This window comes from Aristolochia californica, unplaced genomic scaffold (assembly GCF_029961685.1).
Source record: "Aristolochia californica isolate CCGP_79_NKW_82.1479 unplaced genomic scaffold, dmAriCali1.0.hap1 SCAF_9, whole genome shotgun sequence".
Taxonomy (NCBI): domain Eukaryota; kingdom Viridiplantae; phylum Streptophyta; class Magnoliopsida; order Piperales; family Aristolochiaceae; genus Aristolochia; species Aristolochia californica.
The window spans coordinates 36,185,772-36,206,235 of NW_027182290.1; the positions used below are offsets into that span (position 1 = coordinate 36,185,772).

At 37.4% G+C, this 20,464-nt stretch overlaps 3 protein-coding genes across 3 annotated transcripts; 2 read left to right on the forward strand and 1 right to left on the reverse strand.

The window, feature by feature from the left end:
• Positions 1-672: 672 nt before the first annotated feature.
• On the forward strand, positions 673-11,294 carry LOC137940396 (phosphatidylinositol 3-kinase, root isoform). The gene is made up of 18 exons (XM_068785435.1): positions 673-916; positions 1,767-1,863; positions 1,963-2,059; positions 2,138-2,320; positions 2,418-2,627; positions 2,804-2,982; positions 4,062-4,209; positions 4,512-4,607; positions 4,853-4,988; positions 6,370-6,491; positions 6,716-6,910; positions 7,030-7,200; positions 7,376-7,513; positions 7,707-7,861; positions 9,353-9,496; positions 10,002-10,149; positions 10,252-10,431; positions 11,080-11,294. Exons 1-17 carry the CDS (start codon positions 805-807, stop codon positions 10,387-10,389), a joined length of 2,469 nt encoding a protein of 822 aa, XP_068641536.1. The 5' UTR covers positions 673-804; the 3' UTR covers positions 10,390-10,431; positions 11,080-11,294.
• Positions 11,295-11,639: 345 nt separating this feature from the next.
• On the forward strand, positions 11,640-14,876 carry LOC137941584 (peptide deformylase 1B, chloroplastic/mitochondrial). The gene is made up of 6 exons (XM_068787056.1): positions 11,640-11,858; positions 12,269-12,407; positions 12,801-12,993; positions 13,087-13,197; positions 13,720-13,782; positions 13,869-14,876. Exons 1-6 carry the CDS (start codon positions 11,654-11,656, stop codon positions 13,992-13,994), a joined length of 837 nt encoding a protein of 278 aa, XP_068643157.1. The 5' UTR covers positions 11,640-11,653; the 3' UTR covers positions 13,995-14,876.
• Positions 14,877-16,252: 1,376 nt separating this feature from the next.
• Positions 16,253-20,086, reverse strand: LOC137940260 (polygalacturonase At1g48100). The gene is made up of 7 exons (XM_068785211.1): positions 19,529-20,086; positions 18,603-18,734; positions 18,351-18,515; positions 18,162-18,206; positions 17,879-18,086; positions 17,411-17,601; positions 16,253-17,033 (listed from the first exon to the last, which is right to left on the reverse strand). Exons 1-7 carry the CDS (start codon positions 20,069-20,071, stop codon positions 16,641-16,643), a joined length of 1,677 nt encoding a protein of 558 aa, XP_068641312.1. The 5' UTR covers positions 20,072-20,086; the 3' UTR covers positions 16,253-16,640.
• Between the last annotated feature and the right edge of the window lie 378 nt (positions 20,087-20,464).

A 20,464-nucleotide genomic window follows, 5' to 3' on the forward strand; every position in this document is an offset into this window, starting at 1 on the left:
CTGACAATCTTTTTTTTAATAAATAAAATTAGAATTAACTAAAATTATAGAAGCATTTTTACCTTTTTAGGGTGTGTTTGTGCTGGTAGAAAAATATAGGAAAAAAATATCGTAAGAAAATTTTCTTGTTGACCAAAAATTTATAGCATTTGTGCCATTTTTTTCCCTTTTACTTTTAAGAAATGTTAGAAAAGATAGGAAATCAAGTTTCCTATTGCTCCAATACGAAGCTATAGAAAAGAATAAATCAATGAAAGTAGACAAGCATTAAGAGAAAATACAATAAGAGATAAACTAAATGTTAAATACCTAGCTAATACTACCCAAAAAATCGGCCTGGTAGATAGCGGAAAGCCAAGTACTTAACCCAGGATTATAACATTTTTACATTATTTTCTATGGCAGCACAAACACAAGAAAACCAATAAAAGAGAAAATTTTCTAATAAAAAATTAGTGTAAGAGAAAATAATATTTTCATCCTTTTATTTTTCTATAGCATCATCATAAACGGTCCTTTAGTTGCATACATAAATAAGGGGTCGAGCAAGGATTTTTCTGAAATTTGAGGGTTAATAAGTAATTTACTATTTTTAAGGGGTGGGCAGGAATATATCTTTTCAAGGGAGCAACTGAATTTGCATTCTCTTTTCTTTTGTATTTTCCCTCTTCCTTCTGATTCCAATCTCCAGTTTTCTTCCCCGCCACTCTTCTATACCTGAAAATTCCAGTCCCTACGACTCTCAGAGCTTTTCAAAGTTTCTGAAAAGCACACATGGAGATAGTAGTTGGATAATCTCGCGACATGATGGGCAGCAACGAGTTCAGATTTTTCCTATCCTGCGACATTAACCTTCCTGTGACCTTTCGCGTCGTGCGATTGGAAGGGAATTTACCTCCAGTGACGAAAGTTGCAGGTGCTTGATTTTAAATTTTAGTTTCTATCGTTTGAACAACATGATAAACTAAGATTTGAGTTCAATATCTGTGAGATGTAGAACCAAGAGTCGTAACTCACGTATGGATTTTGAAATTTAGGGTTATCGACCATTTAAGTGAGTTAGTAGTTCCAATTAGAAAGAAGTATTCACTGCTTTTGGCGCGTTCGTAGCCTCTGGGTTATACACTCTTGTAAAATCCGAAGTTATCCACGCAGCTGAAAGTGTTATCGAGCTAAGGGTCTTTATAAATACAATTTTCTTAGATCCATTAACTGCCGAGTGTTTTAAGTTTACTCAGTTATCCTTTCCCGCGTATGTGAATTTTATCACCCTTTTTATTTTCAGCAAATAATAGTTAGCGTCATCCTGAACGGAGTTGAGATTGTTTTTCTCTTTGTTTGTCTTATTTTATTACTTGTGTGCATTAGTTTGTACGTATTTATTATGTTTATATTAAATTTGGATTTTTTTTTTGCTTCCCAAAGAAGGCATTGAACACTTAAAAGAAAAAAGTTGTATTTGCACATAAATATGATCTACCATTGTCCTCCAGGAGCAATTTATATCTTCTCATTGCTCCATTTATTATCTCTTTGCATGATTTTTTTTCTTTATTACCTTTTCCATAAATTCCAATTTATTGTTTAAGCAACTGTGCTGAGAAACTACAAATTTGTAGTAATTAGAGTTAAAGCAAAAATTTTGCTACTTAAGATCCCTGTTCTGACACATAAGTTTGTTCAATTTATCCTCATCTATAAGAGCAAAATTATTCCATAAACTATGTGGCTGTTAACTTAGTAAGATTGCTTTGATGACTATATAGAACATAACCCTGCAATTGAGCCGAGATATGCAGAACTATTTGTTGAATGTGCACTATATATAGACGGTGCTCCATTTGGACTTCCAATGAGAACCAGGTATACTCTGACAGATAAAATGTTGTTATACCCATTACTTCCCATGGATGTTTTGGCTCAAATTTTCACTAATTTTCTGTGGACTTGCCCATTTGATAGCTTGCAATCAGGAGAACCTCCTTATTGCTGGAACGAGCTAATCACACTGAGTACAAAATATCGAGACTTAACTTCTCAGGCACAACTTGCAGTAACTGTGGGTTCCTTTTCTGCAGATTTGTTTAGTTTTCTGTTTTGAATATAATTGGTAATTGACATGCTTGAAGATTTCTAGGTATGGGATGCATCTTGCAGGAAGGAAGAATCATTAATTGGTGGTGCAACCATTCTTTTCTTTAGTAGCAAAAAGCAACTTAAAACTGGAAAGCAAAAGCAACTTAAAACTGGAAAGCAAAAGCTTAGGCTTTGGAAGAGAATAGAGGCTGATGGGTCATTTCCTACGACTACCCCTGGAAAGGTATAAAGTTTATCTCTCAATTTGCATGCTGAAGTTTGATATGAAATTCCTCTAAGTCCTACAGCTTACATGCTGACCATTTTTGAGTTTCGTACAGGTTCCCCGGCATGAAAGGGGAGAGATGGAACGTTTGGAAAGGCTTCTTAATAAGTATGAAAGAGGACAAATCCAACAGATTGATTGGCTGGACCGCCTAAGTTTCAAAGCAATGGAGAAGATAAAGGAGAGGGAGAGCTCTAGAAGCGGGAATTCGCACCTAAACCTCATTCTTGACTTCTGCAGTTTTGAACACAGAGTTGTTTTTCAGGTTAGTTACTGTGGTAACTGTTACTACTTATCTATTTTTCATAGTGTTCTCGAAAGGATGTTTCAGCATCTTTCATATTCAAGATTTAAGTAAATTGTTTAGGAAATTGGTAGTTCCAATTCTGCTGTTTGGTCTGACTCATTTTATTTTCTTCTATTTCTACTGTGAACATGTAGGAATCAGGACCAAACTTTTTCTCTCCCTCTCCAATGTCTTCAACCAATGAGCTTGTGGTAGTCTGGGACCCAGAAATTGGAAGGATAAATCCTTCCGAGCATAAGCAGCTGAGACTAGCAAGGAGCTTGACCCGTGGTATAATTGACAGAGATCTTAAACCAAGTTCGAATGAGAGGAAGTAAGCTGCATCTCTATTTTATTCATATGGATTTAGATGTCCTAGTTTGATTGTTTTTGGTGGTCATTTTCATTCATCGTGTGGCTACCAATTACATATATTAATTCAGTTAGAATCTCCTATATGTTTTTACGTGTGCGCTTGCACACATGCATGTTATAACACAAAAAATTGAATTCTTTCTCGATTTATGCGTCTCATTCTTGCTCAAGGGCCATGCTTATAATAGTGTTCTCGGAGATGTTTTTCGTGATCTGTGATGTCAAGAGCACAACTGGTATTTCTATCAATACTATGAGTGTAGTTATACAATGTTATATTCCGATCTTTTAGGACATTCTGTATAATTTAGTTTTATTTACATATGATTGAAGGTCATAGTTTCTTTTGTGTACAAAACAGCTACCTTGAATCTGAAATCGCACAGTTAAGACCTCATGGTCTTTTTCGATTCAGGAATTTTCACATCCTGATACTCAAATGGCTTTAGGCATTCCATAGTTTCATGTTAAGTTTGTGAAGGAAGCCTGGACCTCCTTGTTTTGAATGGTTATCGTAGGTTTAGGCTATCATGCATTCTTAGCTAGACTTTTCCAAGTATGAGATTCTTCAGATGGCAGACATTTTTCATTTTTCTTTTAATTTGTGCATCAATCTTCATTCTTTAGGGTTTGTGAATTGCTGAAACATTTTACACGTATTCTTCGTACAAGTGCTTTATGTCGTATTATTCATCATAGCAACCTTCTTTGTTTTCTCTTCAAGTGCGCCATCAGCACGTACTCAAAAGGGTAGTATCTTGTATCCACCAGGCTATGTAACTGTAAGCTTTTATTAATGCATTAGCATAATTTTCTAATTGCTTGCCTGAACTTGGAGATTGGCAGTGGGAAATATTGTTGGATCATGGAGACTTCGTTTGTTAAAACAGGGTCTTATAGCTTAAAAGATTAAGTCTCTTACTCAAGGGTTTTATATCTATATTTTAGTGATAATTCGTACAATGGTCGTGTATCTATATTTTAGTTGCTTACTAAATGGTATTTGTACATGTCACTTTCCCCCCCTCTTTTTTGAAGGTCAATCCAAAGAATACTAAAATATCCACCAACTCGAACTTTGAGTGGAGATGAGAGGCAACTATTATGGAAGTTTCGTTTCTCGCTAATGTCTGAGAAGAAAGCTCTCACCAAATTCCTTCGATGTGTTGAATGGAGTGATGTTCAGGTCCGCCCTTCCTCCCCCCTTTTCTCTCTTTGCCAATGTGAACGATAAAAAATTGGAAAACTCCCATCCAAAAAGTATTATGGCCTTTTATTGTATTATTATACAAGCTAGCATATTGAGTAGTAAGGCCTTTGAAAAATTATCAATTTTCAGATGCCACCAAAGCCCGAGACCATAGTGTCTCTGATCCTTTCAGAATAAGCTTTCAATTTTTTTAATTTTTTTATTGTAAGTGAAAAGTGCTGTCGAAGGTTTGTCAAAGTGATTTATTCAGAAATTTACATGCATTAAATTATTTGCAGGAAGCAAAGCAAGCACTAGATTTGATGGGGAGGTGGGAAACCATTGATGTGACTGATGCATTGGAGCTTCTCTCTCCTGTGTTTGAGAGTGAAGAAGTAAAAATTTAAGAATTTTATTTATATACTGATTGTTCTTTATACCGATTTATTTTCTCTTAAACTCAAATTTTATATTAGGTAAGCTTGGAGTAAATGTTCTGCAGGTTTGAATGTGGTAGATGTACTAACTAATTGAAATTGATTTGAATCACATACTGAAGGAGTGTGCTCTTTTTTTGCATACTTTCGTCTGCTACAATTTGTTCTGACATGTATTTGTTATTGTGAATCTCAATCTACAGGTTCGTGCATATGCTGTGAGCGTTCTTGAAAGAGCTGATGACGAAGAGTTGCAATGTTATTTACTTCAACTGGTGCAAGCTCTTCGATTTGAGCGATCTGACAGATCTCGTTTGTCACTTTTTCTGGTGCAAAGATGTATGCCTTATGCTTTCTGGCCCTTTCGGGCTGTTCTTAAATGAATTTATTCACCAGTTCACCAAAAAAAAAGCTTTCTGAGGTCAACCTAAAAACTGTTGTGGTCAAAATTGAATTACTCATTTGTCTTTGTAAAAAGGAGAAAATTTCAGTACTCGATATGTTTCATTTGATTTCTCGTTAACTCTTTTATATTCAATTAATTTCAATGTTGGCATGTTTCTCATGCTGCCATGTATTTGTGTAAAGATTTATAGTTCTATATAGAAATCAACGAGTCTGTGTTTACATCTAGAGAACATCTTTTGAAATTTTTATATATGTTAAGGAGGCTGGAATCAAGTTTATCTAAGGTTGGTTGCTCCCCTCAAAATCTGCGTATTTAGCCTAGTTATTGCTTACTAATGAATTTTCAAATAATTTCAAATTATCGCTGATTATTTTTCCTGCATGTCTGGTTTTTCATGAATGCTTTGGATCACTTTGTGGGAAAATTTTGATTACTAGATGGTGTTAACCATGTTAATTACATGAATGGTGTAAACTTATATTTTCTGTGATGGGGAACATATAGACAAAATTGCCATTGGGTCCCATAGTTTTCCTCATCTTTTTGGAATTTGAAGTTTTTTTATTCAATGGAAATTTTGTGATTTTAAGAAAAATGCAGCCACATGCCATCTAAATGCACAAGTCAGCTGTGAAAATGCGAATGTACTCTATGAAATACCCAAGCCTTTTTAACGAGTATGTGGAAATTTATCTACATGTACAATTAGATTAGTAGCCTCTCACCCCTCTCTGTTCTAATATAAATATGCACATACACACAAGATGTATATGTGTCTACAGCCTATAGATATAGAGGGATACATGCACACATGTATGTATTTGCTATAGATATGGCAGCACTCACACATGTATGTATGTGCCTACAGATATAAGATATGTTGACAATGAGCCGTATGAAGAGTAAAGCATGCGACACATTGTTCAGACATCAAATAGCAAATAAATATAGGTAAAGGAGGGAGTGATGAATCCGTGTCTCTCTTAAGTTCATAACTGTAACTTGCCAGCCATTATTTTGATTTATAATACAGAGAAAGCATAATGACCATTAGAGCTGGTTTTCATGGGGTCATGGTTTTCTTCCATACTTGTTGTTAGGGGTGGCCTCCCTTGATGTATCTTCCCTTTCTTTGTAATAAAATTATCATCATTTAAAAAAAAACAAAAAAAATAGTTTTCTTTCCATATTAACAAAGAAGCTTGGTTCTTGGTGTTAACTTTTGCCTTCCATATGAAACTGGCATACTCACTTTTTGTCTTTTCATACCTTCTTTTGGGTGTCTGAAGTGGTTTCCTTGAATTTTGGCAGCATTGAGTAACATTGAGTTAGCTAGCTTCCTTCGCTGGTATGTGGCTGTTGAACTTCATGATCCTGCTTATGCAAAAAGATTTTATTGCACCTATGAAATCCTCGAGGAGAATATGATGAAAGTATGCCACTCTAATCAGTAGCTTATTCTTTTTCTGCATTTTCTTTTCCATTTCCTTCTTGTCAGTATTTTCTATAGGCAAATAAATAAGTAAATAAATTCTATGAGGTATACTGTTGTATATCAACAGTCTGGCTCGACCTATTGCTAGTTAGCTACATTTTCTTAATTTTCTTCAACGTACTTATCACAAACTTTAACACTGTAATACACATGTTTGAAAAGTTAGCAGGTGGGGTCAATGGTGAGGAAGATGGTCTCAAACTGTGGCAAAGCTTGGTTCGTCAGACAGAACTGACTGCTCAGTTATGTTCAATTATGAGAGATGTAAGAAACGTACGTGGTGGTACACAGAAGAAAATTGAAAAACTAAGACAACTTTTATCTGGTCTTCTCAGTGAGCTTACCTATTTTGAAGAGGTACATAATACTGATGATATCACTAATGTTTTGACTATGTTGGGCTCATATCTACGTGTTCACTGCTGTTAAAATGTACCATTCATGTGTGTTTTTTCCCCTTATCTATTGCTCTCCAGCCTATACGATCACCTTTGGCACCTAATATACTTATCACTGGGATCGTTCCATCAGAGTCATCTATTTTCAAGAGCGCATTGCATCCTTTGCGCCTGACATTCAGAACAGCAAGTGGTGGAAGCTGTAAAGTAATATTTAAGAAGGGGGATGACATTCGGCAAGACCAGCTGGTAGCTTCTAATATTTCTTTATCGTGGGAGAAATGTGTTGTTTTTATTGTTTCTTTGTCTGTCTTTCATTTGAGGAGAGTTCTCTTTTAAGTTTGTATCTGTTATGAAGTCTTAGAAAAGTGCTTGTGTGACCTTCGAGTCCATAATAAACTCAACACTGTTTTGGTTTCTGTAGGTTGTTCAAATGGTTTCTCTCATGGATCGGTTACTTAAATTGGAGAATCTTGACTTGCATTTAACTCCATATAGGGTTCTTGCAACTGGACACGATGAAGGAATGTTGGAATTTATACCATCCAGTTCATTAGCTCAGGTAACATTTTCAACTCTAGGAACCCCCTTCCTTGCCACCTCACTTGAAAAGAAAATTGTTATTTTGTATTGCTTCGGAAAGAAAAACAATGTTTCATATTGTATTTCCTATTCACATGTTGGTTGATTCCAACACTTAGCTCTGCTTTTCAGAAAATTTTGTCATGCGGCTGATTTTTTTATTTTATTGTCAGATTTTGTCTGAGCATCGCAGTATTATAAACTATCTCCAGAAATTTCACCCCGATGAAGATGGGCCCTTTGGAATAACAGCTACATGTCTTGAGACATTCATCAAGAGTTGTGCTGGCTACTCTGTTATTACTTATATTTTGGGAATAGGAGACAGGTACCCAACCATATTCATTCTGTGTACCATTGATGGCATGCATTTTAGGGAACATTTAAATTAGGAAATTGAACGAAAGAACAACTGAAGAAATGTAGGTTAAAGCTTGATGTTAGCCAGAAGCAGTGACAAGCACCTGAGGTCCTTTATGATGCACTTATTACTTTGCCTATACCCTATCAGAATCTAAATTCCTAATTGCCCTGGAAACCATCAGTGACTCTAACCCAAGCACGTTTCTATTATATCAATGTAAGAACGCTTAATCTTCTCTCTTAGCAAAAATCCTGTGGCACTTATTAATATATTTAGAGGTCGGGTGTCTTAACTTTTTTGTTTTCTTTCTGAAGATGTTCAAAGTAGAGACTGGGTGCTAGATGTCTTTTTGTTATTCAAAGCCTTCTAATAAAAACTTTGATTAACATGTTGATACATTAAAAACAATTATGCTTCTCATTTTTTTAATTAAAAAATAGAAACTGAATATAAGCAGAGACAGTTTCCTTCATCTTTTTTGGAAAGGCTAAAGAAATTTTAATTTGAAATAGACTTTTGCACGTTTTGCTTATCCCTTCTGTTTTGTGCATTTTTTTAAACTTCCTTCTTTTTCCTACTAATGGAAATTGTGAAGAGATGATTGAATGTTGGTTGAATTTTGAAACACTCTTCGTTGGTCTCAGCAATGGAATCCTTCTGCCTTGGTTATGAGGAAGTCCATGAGTTAATCTTGATTGCATATTTGTTCCTTGGATATTGTTGAGCGATGTACACACTGAGGGCAATATTCTACACACTCGGTGTGTACATCTTTTTGCTTTAATGTTGTGAAAGCTTTATGGCTAACAAAATTATGTACAAAATCCTAAAAATAAAACTAAGAATAGAAGAAAAGAAAAATGAATATAATAAAATCAATTAGCAGGAACTAGATTCACAACAAGCTGTTGCAATTCTGTGCCCTTCTTTGCTAGCTGATCTGCCTTGAATTTGCTGCCCTAGGGATGTGTTCTTATGAGCTTGTTTTTCAATGATAAGATCTGTAATTTGTTAGAATATTTGCTCGAACCTCCAAGGTGGCTTGAACTTTCCCATCCCCCATGAAATTGCAACAGATAAGTTTCCAGAAAATTTTAACTTTTCAATTTAAGAATGTCCTCGAGAACTGAAATATCATATGCAGAGGTATGACTCAGTCATACACTAATCTTATTTCTTTCTACCTTCATTTTGAGAGGATTGTTTTACTTGAGGTACTTTTAAAGTAAGTTATGTGCTTTTGCACATGAGTCATGTTTTATTTTATTAGTTTCAAATTAAAGTTTTTGTTATTAAGAATGTCACAGTGTATTTTGTTCTATTTAGAAGTAGTTTAGTGCTCATAATATTGCCATAGTTAATTATGAGATATGGGATTCTTATACATTGCTGGCTATGCATATGATAAGTTTTATGAAATGTTTGTATTTAACAAATCAACATTTCTGGCTGTAGGCATCTTGATAACCTTCTCCTTAGGGATGATGGCCGCCTCTTCCACGTTGATTTTGGTTTTATTTTGGGCCGCGATCCAAAGCCATTTCCTCCACCAATGAAACTTTGTAAAGAAATGGTTGAGGCCATGGGTGGAGCAGAAAGGTGATACTATCTTTTGCTCATCTTTCACCCGTTATTTGATGATATCCTTACATTGTAGCACGCTTTAAAGGGTTCAGTTTCAGCTATAAATTGTTTGTGCTTTTGCTAAATAAAAGAAAAGTATACATATTTTTACGTTTATACAGTCAAACATACTCCATATCTTAGTTTGAGTGTTTTGGGCAATTAAGAACCTAATTTTAGTTGATTTTTTTTTTGAGAAGGGGAAACAGTTCTGTATTTATTTTGTATGATCTTATCTAAAGAGCTTCTCTCATGGACCTTATGGAAGATAAAAGCCTAGGGTGTAGATGAATGGCCCTACTAGAAGATAAAAGATTATGTCCAGCCATGTTGGTTAGAGAATCATGTCTAGCCATGTTAGTTCACTCGAACTTCTTAGATGAACATGCTGGTCATGTGCGCAACCATGCTGTTTGAGGATATAATTTTCAAGTCTTATGCTCATCTGCAGGACTCTGATAATTAGACTGTCTTTTTGCAGTCAATACTATACCAGATTCAAGTCATACTGTTGTGAAGCATACAATATTCTAAGGAAGTCTAGCAATCTCATCCTCAATTTGTTCCACTTGATGGCGGGTTCCAACATTCCGGACATAGCGTCTGATCCTGAGAAAGGCATTCTGAAGGTGGGGCTAGTTTATGCATTTTGTACTTAATTTTTTTATCCAACTGCAGCAATCTATCAATTTTTTTAATTAAAATTTGCTTCTTCCTCTGTTATATCTCAGCTTCAAGAAAAATTTCGGCTGGACTTGGATGATGAAGACTCTGTACATTTCTTCCAGGATCTCATAAATGACAGTGTTAGTGCTTTATTCCCTCAAATGGTTGAGACCATTCATCGATGGGCTCAATATTGGCGATGATAAGAAAGAGGCGATTAGCATACTCTGTGCTGCTGACTTACGGTAACTTTAGATCCTCTCCTCTTGATTTTGTTTCCTGAGGAACTGTAGTTTTTTGGGTGATTTACTTTCACCTTGCCTCCGTAGCTGGGTTCACATTGAAACAGACAAATGTCTTTATTGGAAATCAGGTGGTGCTTTCCTGAACAAGAAAACTTTGATCCTTATCTTGGCCAAACCAATGCACCTAGAAATTTGAGACTGAACTGTTCTTTCCACATGTTGCATGCGACCAACAAATAACCTCACTAATGCTGTTGTCCACCGTAAAACATGTCTGATTTGCATATTTGAATGTGTTAGGCTTGAATTTTCAGAAAAAAAAATGTTTTTTTAGACTACTGTCCTAATCTTAGTCTCAGACGCTCAGATGATGTTGGCTGTTTGTTAACCCATTTTCTCCTTTAATCGTACATGCACTGTAAGGTATGTTAGCCCGCCGATTTCACCGTGTCAGAATTTTCACTTGCTGTAAAAAATCCGAGCTGTTCAATTTTCGAGTAGAAAATCAAATAAGCAAACACTAAACGGCCACGGTTTTTTTTTTTTTTTTTCCCATGGAAAGTATTTAAATAAACAGATGGTGAATAAACAAACATGCTTTCATTCATACCTTTCTTAAAGAATCTGACAGCGTTTTCTCATTGACAGGCAAGGATTGACGTCAAGGATCAATTTGTCACTGAAGCATCGTCTTTTCTGTATATATATGTCTCCAAATGATAGAATTACATAGCTTGCTGGCCGTTTCTTATTTGCTCTGAAGTTTATATTTGTATATATTGATGACAAAAACAAAAACAAAAAAAAAAGCTGCAACAGCTAAGAACGTATTCAGCGGTAGAATGTATGCTGAAAAATATACATTTGCGAAAATGAAAAAAATTCTTTGCAATAGGTCTAATTCATAATGCCAAAAGATTATTTGTGGGTTAATTGTCTACATTATCTATATGTTTTATTATTAAATAATTGTATATATTTTATTAATAAAATCAAATAAATTTATTATAATATATTAAAAGATATACATACGGTTATCCCGGACTGGGTTCCGGAAAGAGTGGCCCACTTGGAAAAAGGGCGGGCACTCTCTAAAGTAACTTTAATAAGATCCATATATTTTCGGCTTCGGCCCATATCTGAGCCCGCATAGCAGTACGTTTAACCGCCACGACTGGAATATTTTGTGCACAGATTCTAGCAGCATTCCTTCGTTTTGGCGATGGGCTGCTCTCTGTTGCTCCGGTCCTCGCCCTTATCCCAAGCACTCCTCCCTCTTCTATCTGGGCAAGCGAGGTTCGCTGCAGGCCTGAGCAAGGTGCGCGAGCGCCCTTTCTCATCTAGCTCATTTATCAGAACTTCGGGCATGCGGGTTTCAGCACAGGCCAGACGACGTTTTTCCGCGAAAGAAGAGGATTTGGTCACTTGTACGTCAATTTCTAATTTCTTTTATGCCTCTCTTACTCCATTCCTTCGTAGGGTTAACAGCTGTGACATTTTAGTTTAAGTTTTGCTTTTATGGTTCAAGCCTATGGTTTGCAATCGAATTTATTGTTGCTTGACCTAATTTTAGCATTCTTAAGTGAGAAATGAAACTTCAACTTGCGCTGTTAGCAGCTGGAAAAGAACCTCTTATGCTGTTAGCTTTTTCCTTTTAATCGGATTGCGTAGGTTGGGTGGTCTCAGTGGCTCAGTCAATTGTAGTGATAATTTCTTTCGGTGATTTCTGTTTGCGAAAGTTGCTTTTCTCTTTCCTGTGGGATGTGGTAAATTATCAAATTAATCAACTATCCGCATACTGAACTTCTAAAGTTGTTGTTTTGCGTTATGTTTGTAGCTTCTGACATGCAGCTTGAATCGCCACTGAGAATTGTAGAGTATCCTGATCCCATACTGAGAGCTAAAAACAAACGCCTTGCAACATTTGATGAGAATCTGAAGAAGTTAGTTGATGAGATGTTTGATATCATGTACAAGTAAGTTCTTTGGAGTCTTGTCATGCGAACTTGTGGTTACTCTTGCATTTAAGGTACTTTTAACTAGGAGTCTGTGAATTGTTTCTTTATCTGAGCTTATGCGGTGCAATGATTTATACCCATGACTGTAGTTATGAACTGTAGGTTAAGCTCTTCTTTTCCTTACTGTATCAGCTTCATATATAGGCCCCATCCAAACATTGCCCTTCACATTAACTATTGCTTGTGGACACTCAATGACCATGATGACAACTGCAAATCAGTACTTCACCTGATTTAGTCTGTTTTATGTTTTGGATTACCAAATACGTATTTTGCATAGTTTATATGCTTATGGAGAAACTTCATATCTACAGGCATGTGAAAAACACTTCTTGGCTTCCTTTTGCACAGAACTGATGGCATTGGACTTTCAGCTCCTCAAGTAGGAGTTAATGTTCAACTCTTGGTGTTTAATCCTGCTGGTGAACGTGGTGTAGGGGAGGAACTTGTCCTTGTAAACCCAAAAGTTTACAAGTTTTCACAAAAGACAGTTCTTTTCGATGAGGGTTGCTTATCCTTTCCTGGGATATATGCAGATGTGGAGGTAGTTATTTGATTTATATGATAATTTTGGATTCTGTTACGTGTATTACTGGGTCTAATCTGGATCATTGAATCTGTTTTCTTATTCCTTCAGAGGCCAGTGTCCCTGAAGGTTGATGCTCGGGATGTAACTGGTGCTAGATTTACAATGAGTTTATCTGGCCTTCCTGCACGAGTTTTTCAGCATGAATTTGATCATTTGCAGGTTCTTATCTTCTTCAATATGCTTCTTCAGTTGTAATAATACTTCAATGATGTTCGAACCCTCTCTAGTGTTGATTGTTGTTTTTTTTCATTGTTTTCTTATTGATAAGTCACTTGATTTTTTTTTCAAAAAAAAGAAAAAAAACTTGATTGTGACAAGGGCTTCCCACTCTAAACAGCTAAACCCAACTAGTCTAGGGCACCTCTTTAGCACTTTCTTAGAGCATTTAAGTGAACTAGGGTTTTGAGTTCTTGGGGAAGTAAACTTAACTAAACAGTTAAACTCACAATTGTGGATCTTCTGTAAGACAAAAAATTAAAAAAAAAATGATTCTAATGGTATCGTAGTATCAGTCATTAAAAGAAAGATCTCTCTCTTGCTCTCATGCACACACATACACATACATACACATACAAAAGATGAAAATATTGTGCTGGGGTGTTAAGTCAAACCTTCTAAATCAGAAAACTATCTATGGTGTTTAAAACTGGTTTTGCTCACTTTGGATTTCTACTTTTTCAGGGTATTCTTTTCTTTGATCGAATGACTGATGAAGTGCTAGACAGCATTCGCCCGGAGCTACAGGTGATTTATGACCTGCCATATTCACCATAAGAGGAAGCTTTACTGTTCTTATTTGTTCTCAATATATTGAGTATTAACATGTACAGGCTTTAGAAAAGAAGTATGAAACTCTGACTGGATTGGCAAGCCCTGAAAAGGTTGAGAATCGGAAAGGAAAAAAAGACGCTATGGGTATTGCAAAAAAGGAGGTTGCAGGTTTTGGGAAATCATGAAGTCCACTTGGATATTACATCTAGCTTTCCTTGTTCAGTTCGTTGAACACTTGATGGACTCCAATACTCATATTTTTGTCCTTGTATTCTTGTTTACTAGCCAAAAGCTGTCTTCCAATTAATTGTTAAAATCTAAAATTATATTGAGGTTTTTTGAGTATTGTTATACTGTCTTCCATCTCTGTATGTTGCAGTGCTCATTGTGGATGGATATATAGCATAAATAGATGTCAGAGCTTTCAGATTCAGTTTTTTCAGTAGCTTCTTATTGATGAATGGGCTACGCCTTTAAATCTAGCCAAGCATTTTATGGATCATCTCTTTCTTTTAGCACTTAAAATCTTTTCTCCTATGTATAATCTTTGGGAGAACCATTTAAAGAAGCCTGTTGTAACACAGGGATATGTCTAACATATGACTGTGATTTCCTCTGACAGCTGAGAAGGTAGTGTTAACGTGTTTTTGAAACTGAATCAACAGAGTATGGTGTTGGATATTTGTCCCCGTGAGTAGGTTTGGCACCATGCCAAACCAGTTCGTAAAGCGTTCGAGCTCGGCTCAGATCAGTTTTTACTTTAGCTCGGCTCGAGCTCAAACTTGAAATAAGGCCCGTTAAGTATAACAAGCCAAACTCAAGATTTTCCAACTCGGCTTGTTAGCTCGTGAGCCGACTCATTAGCATAATTTTTTTTACTAAAATACCTTTACTCTAATTGTTCTCGTCAATTCCCTCTTTAGTTGGTTGATAGTTGCTCTTATTTACGTCAAACCTCAAAGACGATCGATCGTTCAGCCTTTTTGGGTCCCTCAACATCTAATGTTGTTGTTTGCCAATGGAATAAATACTATCGATAGAGGTGTTTGCTCTTTCTTTTAGGTATATTAAGATGGTTATTATATATTAGTATGTTCCATTGCAAAGTCTTGGATTCCTTTGTGATTCCTTGTAATTCAAAGTACCAAGGTCATCACAAAATTCTTTTTATTTATTTTTGTAATTTTTATTTTTATTTTTAAAGTTTAAAATGTAGGTTGGAGTTTGAACCCGGCTCGAGCTCGGGCTCAAACTTGGTTAAAATTTTTGGGTTCGAGGTTGAGCTCGAGTTCGAAATATTTAGATCAAGCCAAACTCGAACATATGCAGGTTCGAGGTTACCTGTGAGTGGTTCAGACACTTGGAGTGGTTTTATGTTTCTTGGATTGATGCCAAGCAGCAGTTGATCAGTCTAATGCTAAGGTTAACAGAAGTTTGGTTGAGGATGTCTCAAAGGGATCTGAACAATACAGGATGAGCTGTAAGAGGACTATGTCCTACTAACACTGGCAGTCTGAATGTGTGACTAAACTTTGAAATTGACTTGTGGACCAACTGACATTTGTTGACATTGAAAATGTGAAATCAAAGAGGTAGCTAAATTGAAAGTGGAACTTGTATCAGAAAGTCTTGCAGAACCAAATAGTAGTAATACTTAGTCAAGTCATAAAGATCAATTGGTGTATTAGAAGAAAAAAAAGGTCATCAAGACCTCTATCCTGTAAGCTCTCTCTGATTGAAAGTGAATCTTCTTGGTTCCTATCGAATTATATGGAGTTCTCTAACCCATCCATCAATACGGGTTATGATTCCAAAACAATATATTTCAAGTTTTAGGTGTAGACTAGATGAAATCATAATCCATAACTAGTACTCTTTGTCATCTGCTTCATGGAGAAGATGGTAATTTCCTTTTCATCTGTCCTGTATGAACTGAATGCTGCTCTTCACTTGTGAAGACTCAAATGGTGTGACAGGACATTTGCGAAATCAGTTTCTGTATTAATTTCAGCAATTGTGAAGTCTCTAGTTTCCTTCTGGAGTTTATTAATAATGTAAATTGTTTTTGCCTTGTGCATATAGTTCAGTTTTTTTATACTCAATTTTGTATAGCAAGAGGGTTTTGTATGTGATGAAAATGTCATATATCTTTGCTCATATTTCTCATGCGTCGGAATATGTTCTTGTATCAAGGCTTGCATATGTTCCTCTTTTATATTCTTGGCGTGTTGTGCTGGTTTTACATTTTGCTGTTTAGATTGGATTAATTAATGTAAATGTCACTAGGCATGTGTGAGACCTTTATTTGGCTTAGGTTGTTGGAGAAATTGGGTACTTATGTGCATTCTCTTTGTTGATGTTTTATTCTTTGTTTCTTACCCTCTGCTCTAAGTTGTTAATTAAATCACCAATTTACCATTTTTTGTGTTAGAAAGCTCTCATGTAAAACAGGAAGAAATAGGCATATACCAAGTTTTCCAACTAAAACATACAATCAGATTTTATCAACAGGAGGCTGAACCCTCCCCATACATGGAAAATAATTGGGACACACAGCTCGACTCTTATTGTCCAAACATAAACTCCTATCACACTCGGTAGGTTCTAAATTGACTCTAGGCCTAGCAAACAACAGTGGTTTTTCTCTATCTGGAAATGGGTATGAAGCAGATACCCTAGCATTCATGTATTCCTATATATACTGTATATAAAATGCAAATAGAAGTAACTCTGGCAAAGGATATTACCCTATATATAACCCTAGCATGGCATGAAGGGGGTCGAAGAACCACGACCACACATGTACATGCACCATATCACTAGGCTTGTGTCTAACAGGAATCATGATCAGACTGGATCTTGTTGTTTGATGGTTTTCCCATCTGTAAGCAGTCAATTGGTGGGACAGAGGGAGTTCGGAGCTCCCCGAAGGTTTGCCAACAGAGGGTTTCGTACATGTGGTAGTGCTCTTGTATTGGTTCCAGATGAATGTCGGTTAGTGTTACATCTGTGCAGGGGAAGCTGTCACTGCATGCCAAGTGCACTGGTTGTACTGTGTAAGTCCCTCTTATGTTCTCATATTGGATGCCAGATAGTGCCACAGCAGCTGATTGGTTCTTGCATGAGCTCTTGTCACAGTAGAACTGATCAATCACTATGGGAAGTTCTACTTCGGAAACTTGAATGTTGGAGAAAAGAACTCCCTGGACAGACCCTGAACCACCCTGCAAGAATAGACACTGGAGACTTTTATACTCTAGTTTATCAAAAAAAGGTTATCATAGTGTTGTTTGAATGTAATATAAAGTTTTCTTGGTGTATTTTCTTATGCCCTATGTTTCACTTATGTTAGCATCAACTGAAGCTTCTGATATCCATGCTGCCGAGCAAGATATTTGCTATCTGTTCTTTCAGTTTTTACAGAAGAACTTCAGGTCTAGAGAAATTTAACTATCCTGTTACCCAGTGTAGTTTAACTTGTTTGAGTTCTTTGTTAACTAACTGGTTGTTTCTTTTGTCATTTTGAATTGAAGTTGCCTTTGCTTCTAGACCCAAGAGTTCATCTGGAGGAGGAAATCAGAGTGAAAATGGGATCATTCACCTGCCATGTCTTGATTCTGACACCATTCATTGTATTATGCATATTAACGTTCTTCACCGTGACGTTTGATACACATGCTTTGGTGCTGTCCTTTCCAAGCCCTCCGATGCTGATCCCATGACCAGGCCCGCACTTTACATCGTGAACATACACATTGCTGCATCCTGTTTGTATGGATATACAGTCGTCCCCTGCAAATGCAAACAGAGAAACCCAGAGGTTCACATGTAGGAGCCATGTGTTTTCCAGTGACTGAACAGAGAAAGAACTTTCACGGTCCAGCTTCCGTCAGGTGTGACAGAGATGTGGGCTTTAATCCAAAGGATCCAGACCACAAATTTGGAGGTCATGAGGGGACCGACAGTTAAAAGCTCAAGAAGCCTGTTCTTGTTTTCCAAAAAGGAGTTGAAAAAAAGTGGTTGCTTTGTCCTGGAAGAGATTAAAAAGGCGAGCTATGAAGAGAGTTACCGCAACCCAAGTTGGTGGAATGGATCATCACATCCCTGGAGTTCTGAAGATGGATGCCGTCCGTGTTGAGGCTATTCCCTGGCGATGAGACGGTCATGTTGAAGACCTGTACTCCAACGCAGTTATCAAACTTTAGGTGACACTGCGGGCTGTTTTGGATCGTTATGCCCGTGACTACCACGTCGAAGCTGCCGTAGAATCGTAAAGCCTGCAACAGCAGTGTTAGCCAATCTTACTTTCTGTTGTCTGCGCCTAATAAACGAAGTAGATGAAAGTCTCTCACAGTTGGCTTGATGCTAGGCATTTTTGAGCTGAGTTCAGTGCTCATCTGTTTCAGAAAGAAAAACAAAAAACAAAATGAGGACAATCGGTAAGAATTTGATCATTATTATTCTCACAGTTAATAAATATGGTCAAATTTTTATTATTTTTGGGGTTCCAAAAGGACGTTCTTTAAGTTGTCATCAATTACCAGATCCTGATCTGGGAAATCGCTTGTCCACCAAGCGGATCCACGACCGTCTATAACTCCACTCCCCCGTATATGAATCCCCTTCAGTTTGGTGAACTCGAGCCACTGCAAAATCCCCGAGCCCCAAGCTCGAACATTCGTGGGAGCGATAATTGTGCCGTCTAACTGCAATTAATCAAAAGCAATAATCGTCAAATTTCAGTATGCGAATCTTCTTCCCCAAGTACATCAGTCAATTATAACACAAAATACCTGGAAAGCAATGTTCTGTTGGCAATAAGGTCCAGAGAATGAAATGGGTCCCACGAGAAATGTGAACTGAGATGGGACAACGACGGTGGACCCCTCGACCTTGCAAGCGGATGCCCATGCGGCTTGGAACGCCTACAAGTTCCAAAACAACTAATAAAACTAACTGTACAGCCTCTTCCAAGTAACATAAAAGCAACAGCAGCAAGGACAAAGGAATCGATGACGCAGAAGAAAGAATCAGATTTTTAATTGTATATTCTGTGAGGGGTGGATAGGGACCCTGTAACGTGTTTGTGGGCCGTTGGCATCTTCTATTAAGGGTACTAGGGCCCACGGGGTTCAAAAGTCCAAATAATTGGAGGCCAATTGTGGGCCCGGAGTTCACGGATTTGTCAGCTTTGCATGTTGCGATTCGTTTCGGCTAACAAAAAAAGCCGGAACTAACAACAAAAGGGTGAGACGAATATTAAATAAAATAAACAATAAAAAGAAATAATAATTTTAATATTTAATATTTAATATCTAATAATTGATATAATGGTTGAATGGGTAAAGGGGGAAGGAAACGGAGAAACGCTTTACTGCAGACTCAACTGTCTGCAACCAACAAACGTGAAACATAAGACGTAATTTGTGAGCTTTTCAGACTTTTTGCTACGATGCGCCGGTTGGTTAGTGCGCACGCCTGCATGCTCAGAGCAGAGAGACAGAAGACAGACATTCAACTGAAAAAGGACGTCTTCGACTCTCATTTAATAAACAGCAAAATGAACCCGATTTACGGAACGGAGAAAAAATGAATCTTAACGTGATGGAATTCTCAGTTCCCACGACGTAGTGGAGAAACATCAGGACCATATATGACTCCATGGAAGAAGAAGATCATAAAGAGAAGTGTAATGGATAAAAGGGAAATGCATCATCACCTTTGTGTCATCAGTGGCTCCGTCACCCTTGGCACCGAAATCTAACACGTCGAAAATGGTCGAATTCCCGGTTCCGTAACTCGTGCCTGGCATCTTCTTCTTGGTTGCCGGAGACGAGCCGCCTGCGCCTTCATGGTGGTGACTGCTGCCTCTCCCAGTACTCTTCCCTTTCTTCTTCGACAGGGAGGCCACGGTAGCCCTTTTTGGCCTCCAATGCTTTCCTCTTCTCGCATGACAAGGGTTCAAAGAGGAAACCCAGACAAGGAGGACGAGGAGGAGGATCAAAGAGAGGCGTTTCACATGACCAGAGGGTCTCTTCATCTTCGAGTGAATTGCACGCTCTCGGCACACAAAGAGAAAAAGAGCAGCAGAAGGCCAAATCAGAGTATGAGTCTCTGTCTCTGTGGTTGGGTTGGCCAGAGAAGGGGATGGCCATGGGTTTAAATAGCCGCAATTCCCACGCACATCACTACTGTTCCACGAATAGACAAGAAGCTCTAGCACTCGATTATATATTGATAATGCCACCTCTTTAATGCTCATTCCCCCGAGTCTTTCCCTTTTTCTAGTTTCTGGGTTTGGAATAGTGAGTTTAAACTCTTTTTTATTCTCATTCCATGCATAATCCAGTCGACTTGTCCAGAATTTTAATGGAGCGAAACGGGAACCCAGCCATTAGCTAGCTTTCGAAAGTAAAAATGGAATGGTGAAGGGGAACACGTGAGTGGCGAAGAGGTTGTCAAGGGGCCCTGATTATAACAGCTCTTCACGGTCACATGCAACGGTCACGGGTGGGATTTTTCATTTCTGTACTTTGTCTTCTCAACAGCAGACGCCAGAAGCTCGAGGCCTCTGGTAGGTTGTTGCTTGTTCGGGAGAAAAAAAAAAGAGCTCTCGTATTAAATTACTGGATAAATCTTTTCCCTTGGACGTGTA

Coding starts and splice junctions, on each gene's coding strand:
- LOC137940260 (XM_068785211.1), bottom strand. CDS start 20,071: ATGAGCATTAAAGAGGTGGCATTATCAATATATAATCGAGTGCTAGAG. Junction 18,516..18,602: donor AACAGAACATTGCTTTCCAG/GTATTTTGTGTT, acceptor GATTAATTGCAG/TTAGACGGCACAATTATCGC. Junction 17,602..17,878: donor TTCCACCAACTTGGGTTGCG/GTAACTCTCTTC, acceptor TTGCATTTGCAG/GGGACGACTGTATATCCATA.
- LOC137940396 (XM_068785435.1), top strand. CDS start 805: ATGATGGGCAGCAACGAGTTCAGATTTTTCCTATCCTGCGACATTAAC. Junction 2,983..4,061: donor CCAAGTTCGAATGAGAGGAA/GTAAGCTGCATC, acceptor TCTTTTTTGAAG/GTCAATCCAAAGAATACTAA. Junction 9,497..10,001: donor GCCATGGGTGGAGCAGAAAG/GTGATACTATCT, acceptor GTCTTTTTGCAG/TCAATACTATACCAGATTCA.
- LOC137941584 (XM_068787056.1), top strand. CDS start 11,654: ATGGGCTGCTCTCTGTTGCTCCGGTCCTCGCCCTTATCCCAAGCACTC. Junction 11,859..12,268: donor AGAAGAGGATTTGGTCACTT/GTACGTCAATTT, acceptor TTATGTTTGTAG/CTTCTGACATGCAGCTTGAA. Junction 12,994..13,086: donor GGATATATGCAGATGTGGAG/GTAGTTATTTGA, acceptor TTATTCCTTCAG/AGGCCAGTGTCCCTGAAGGT.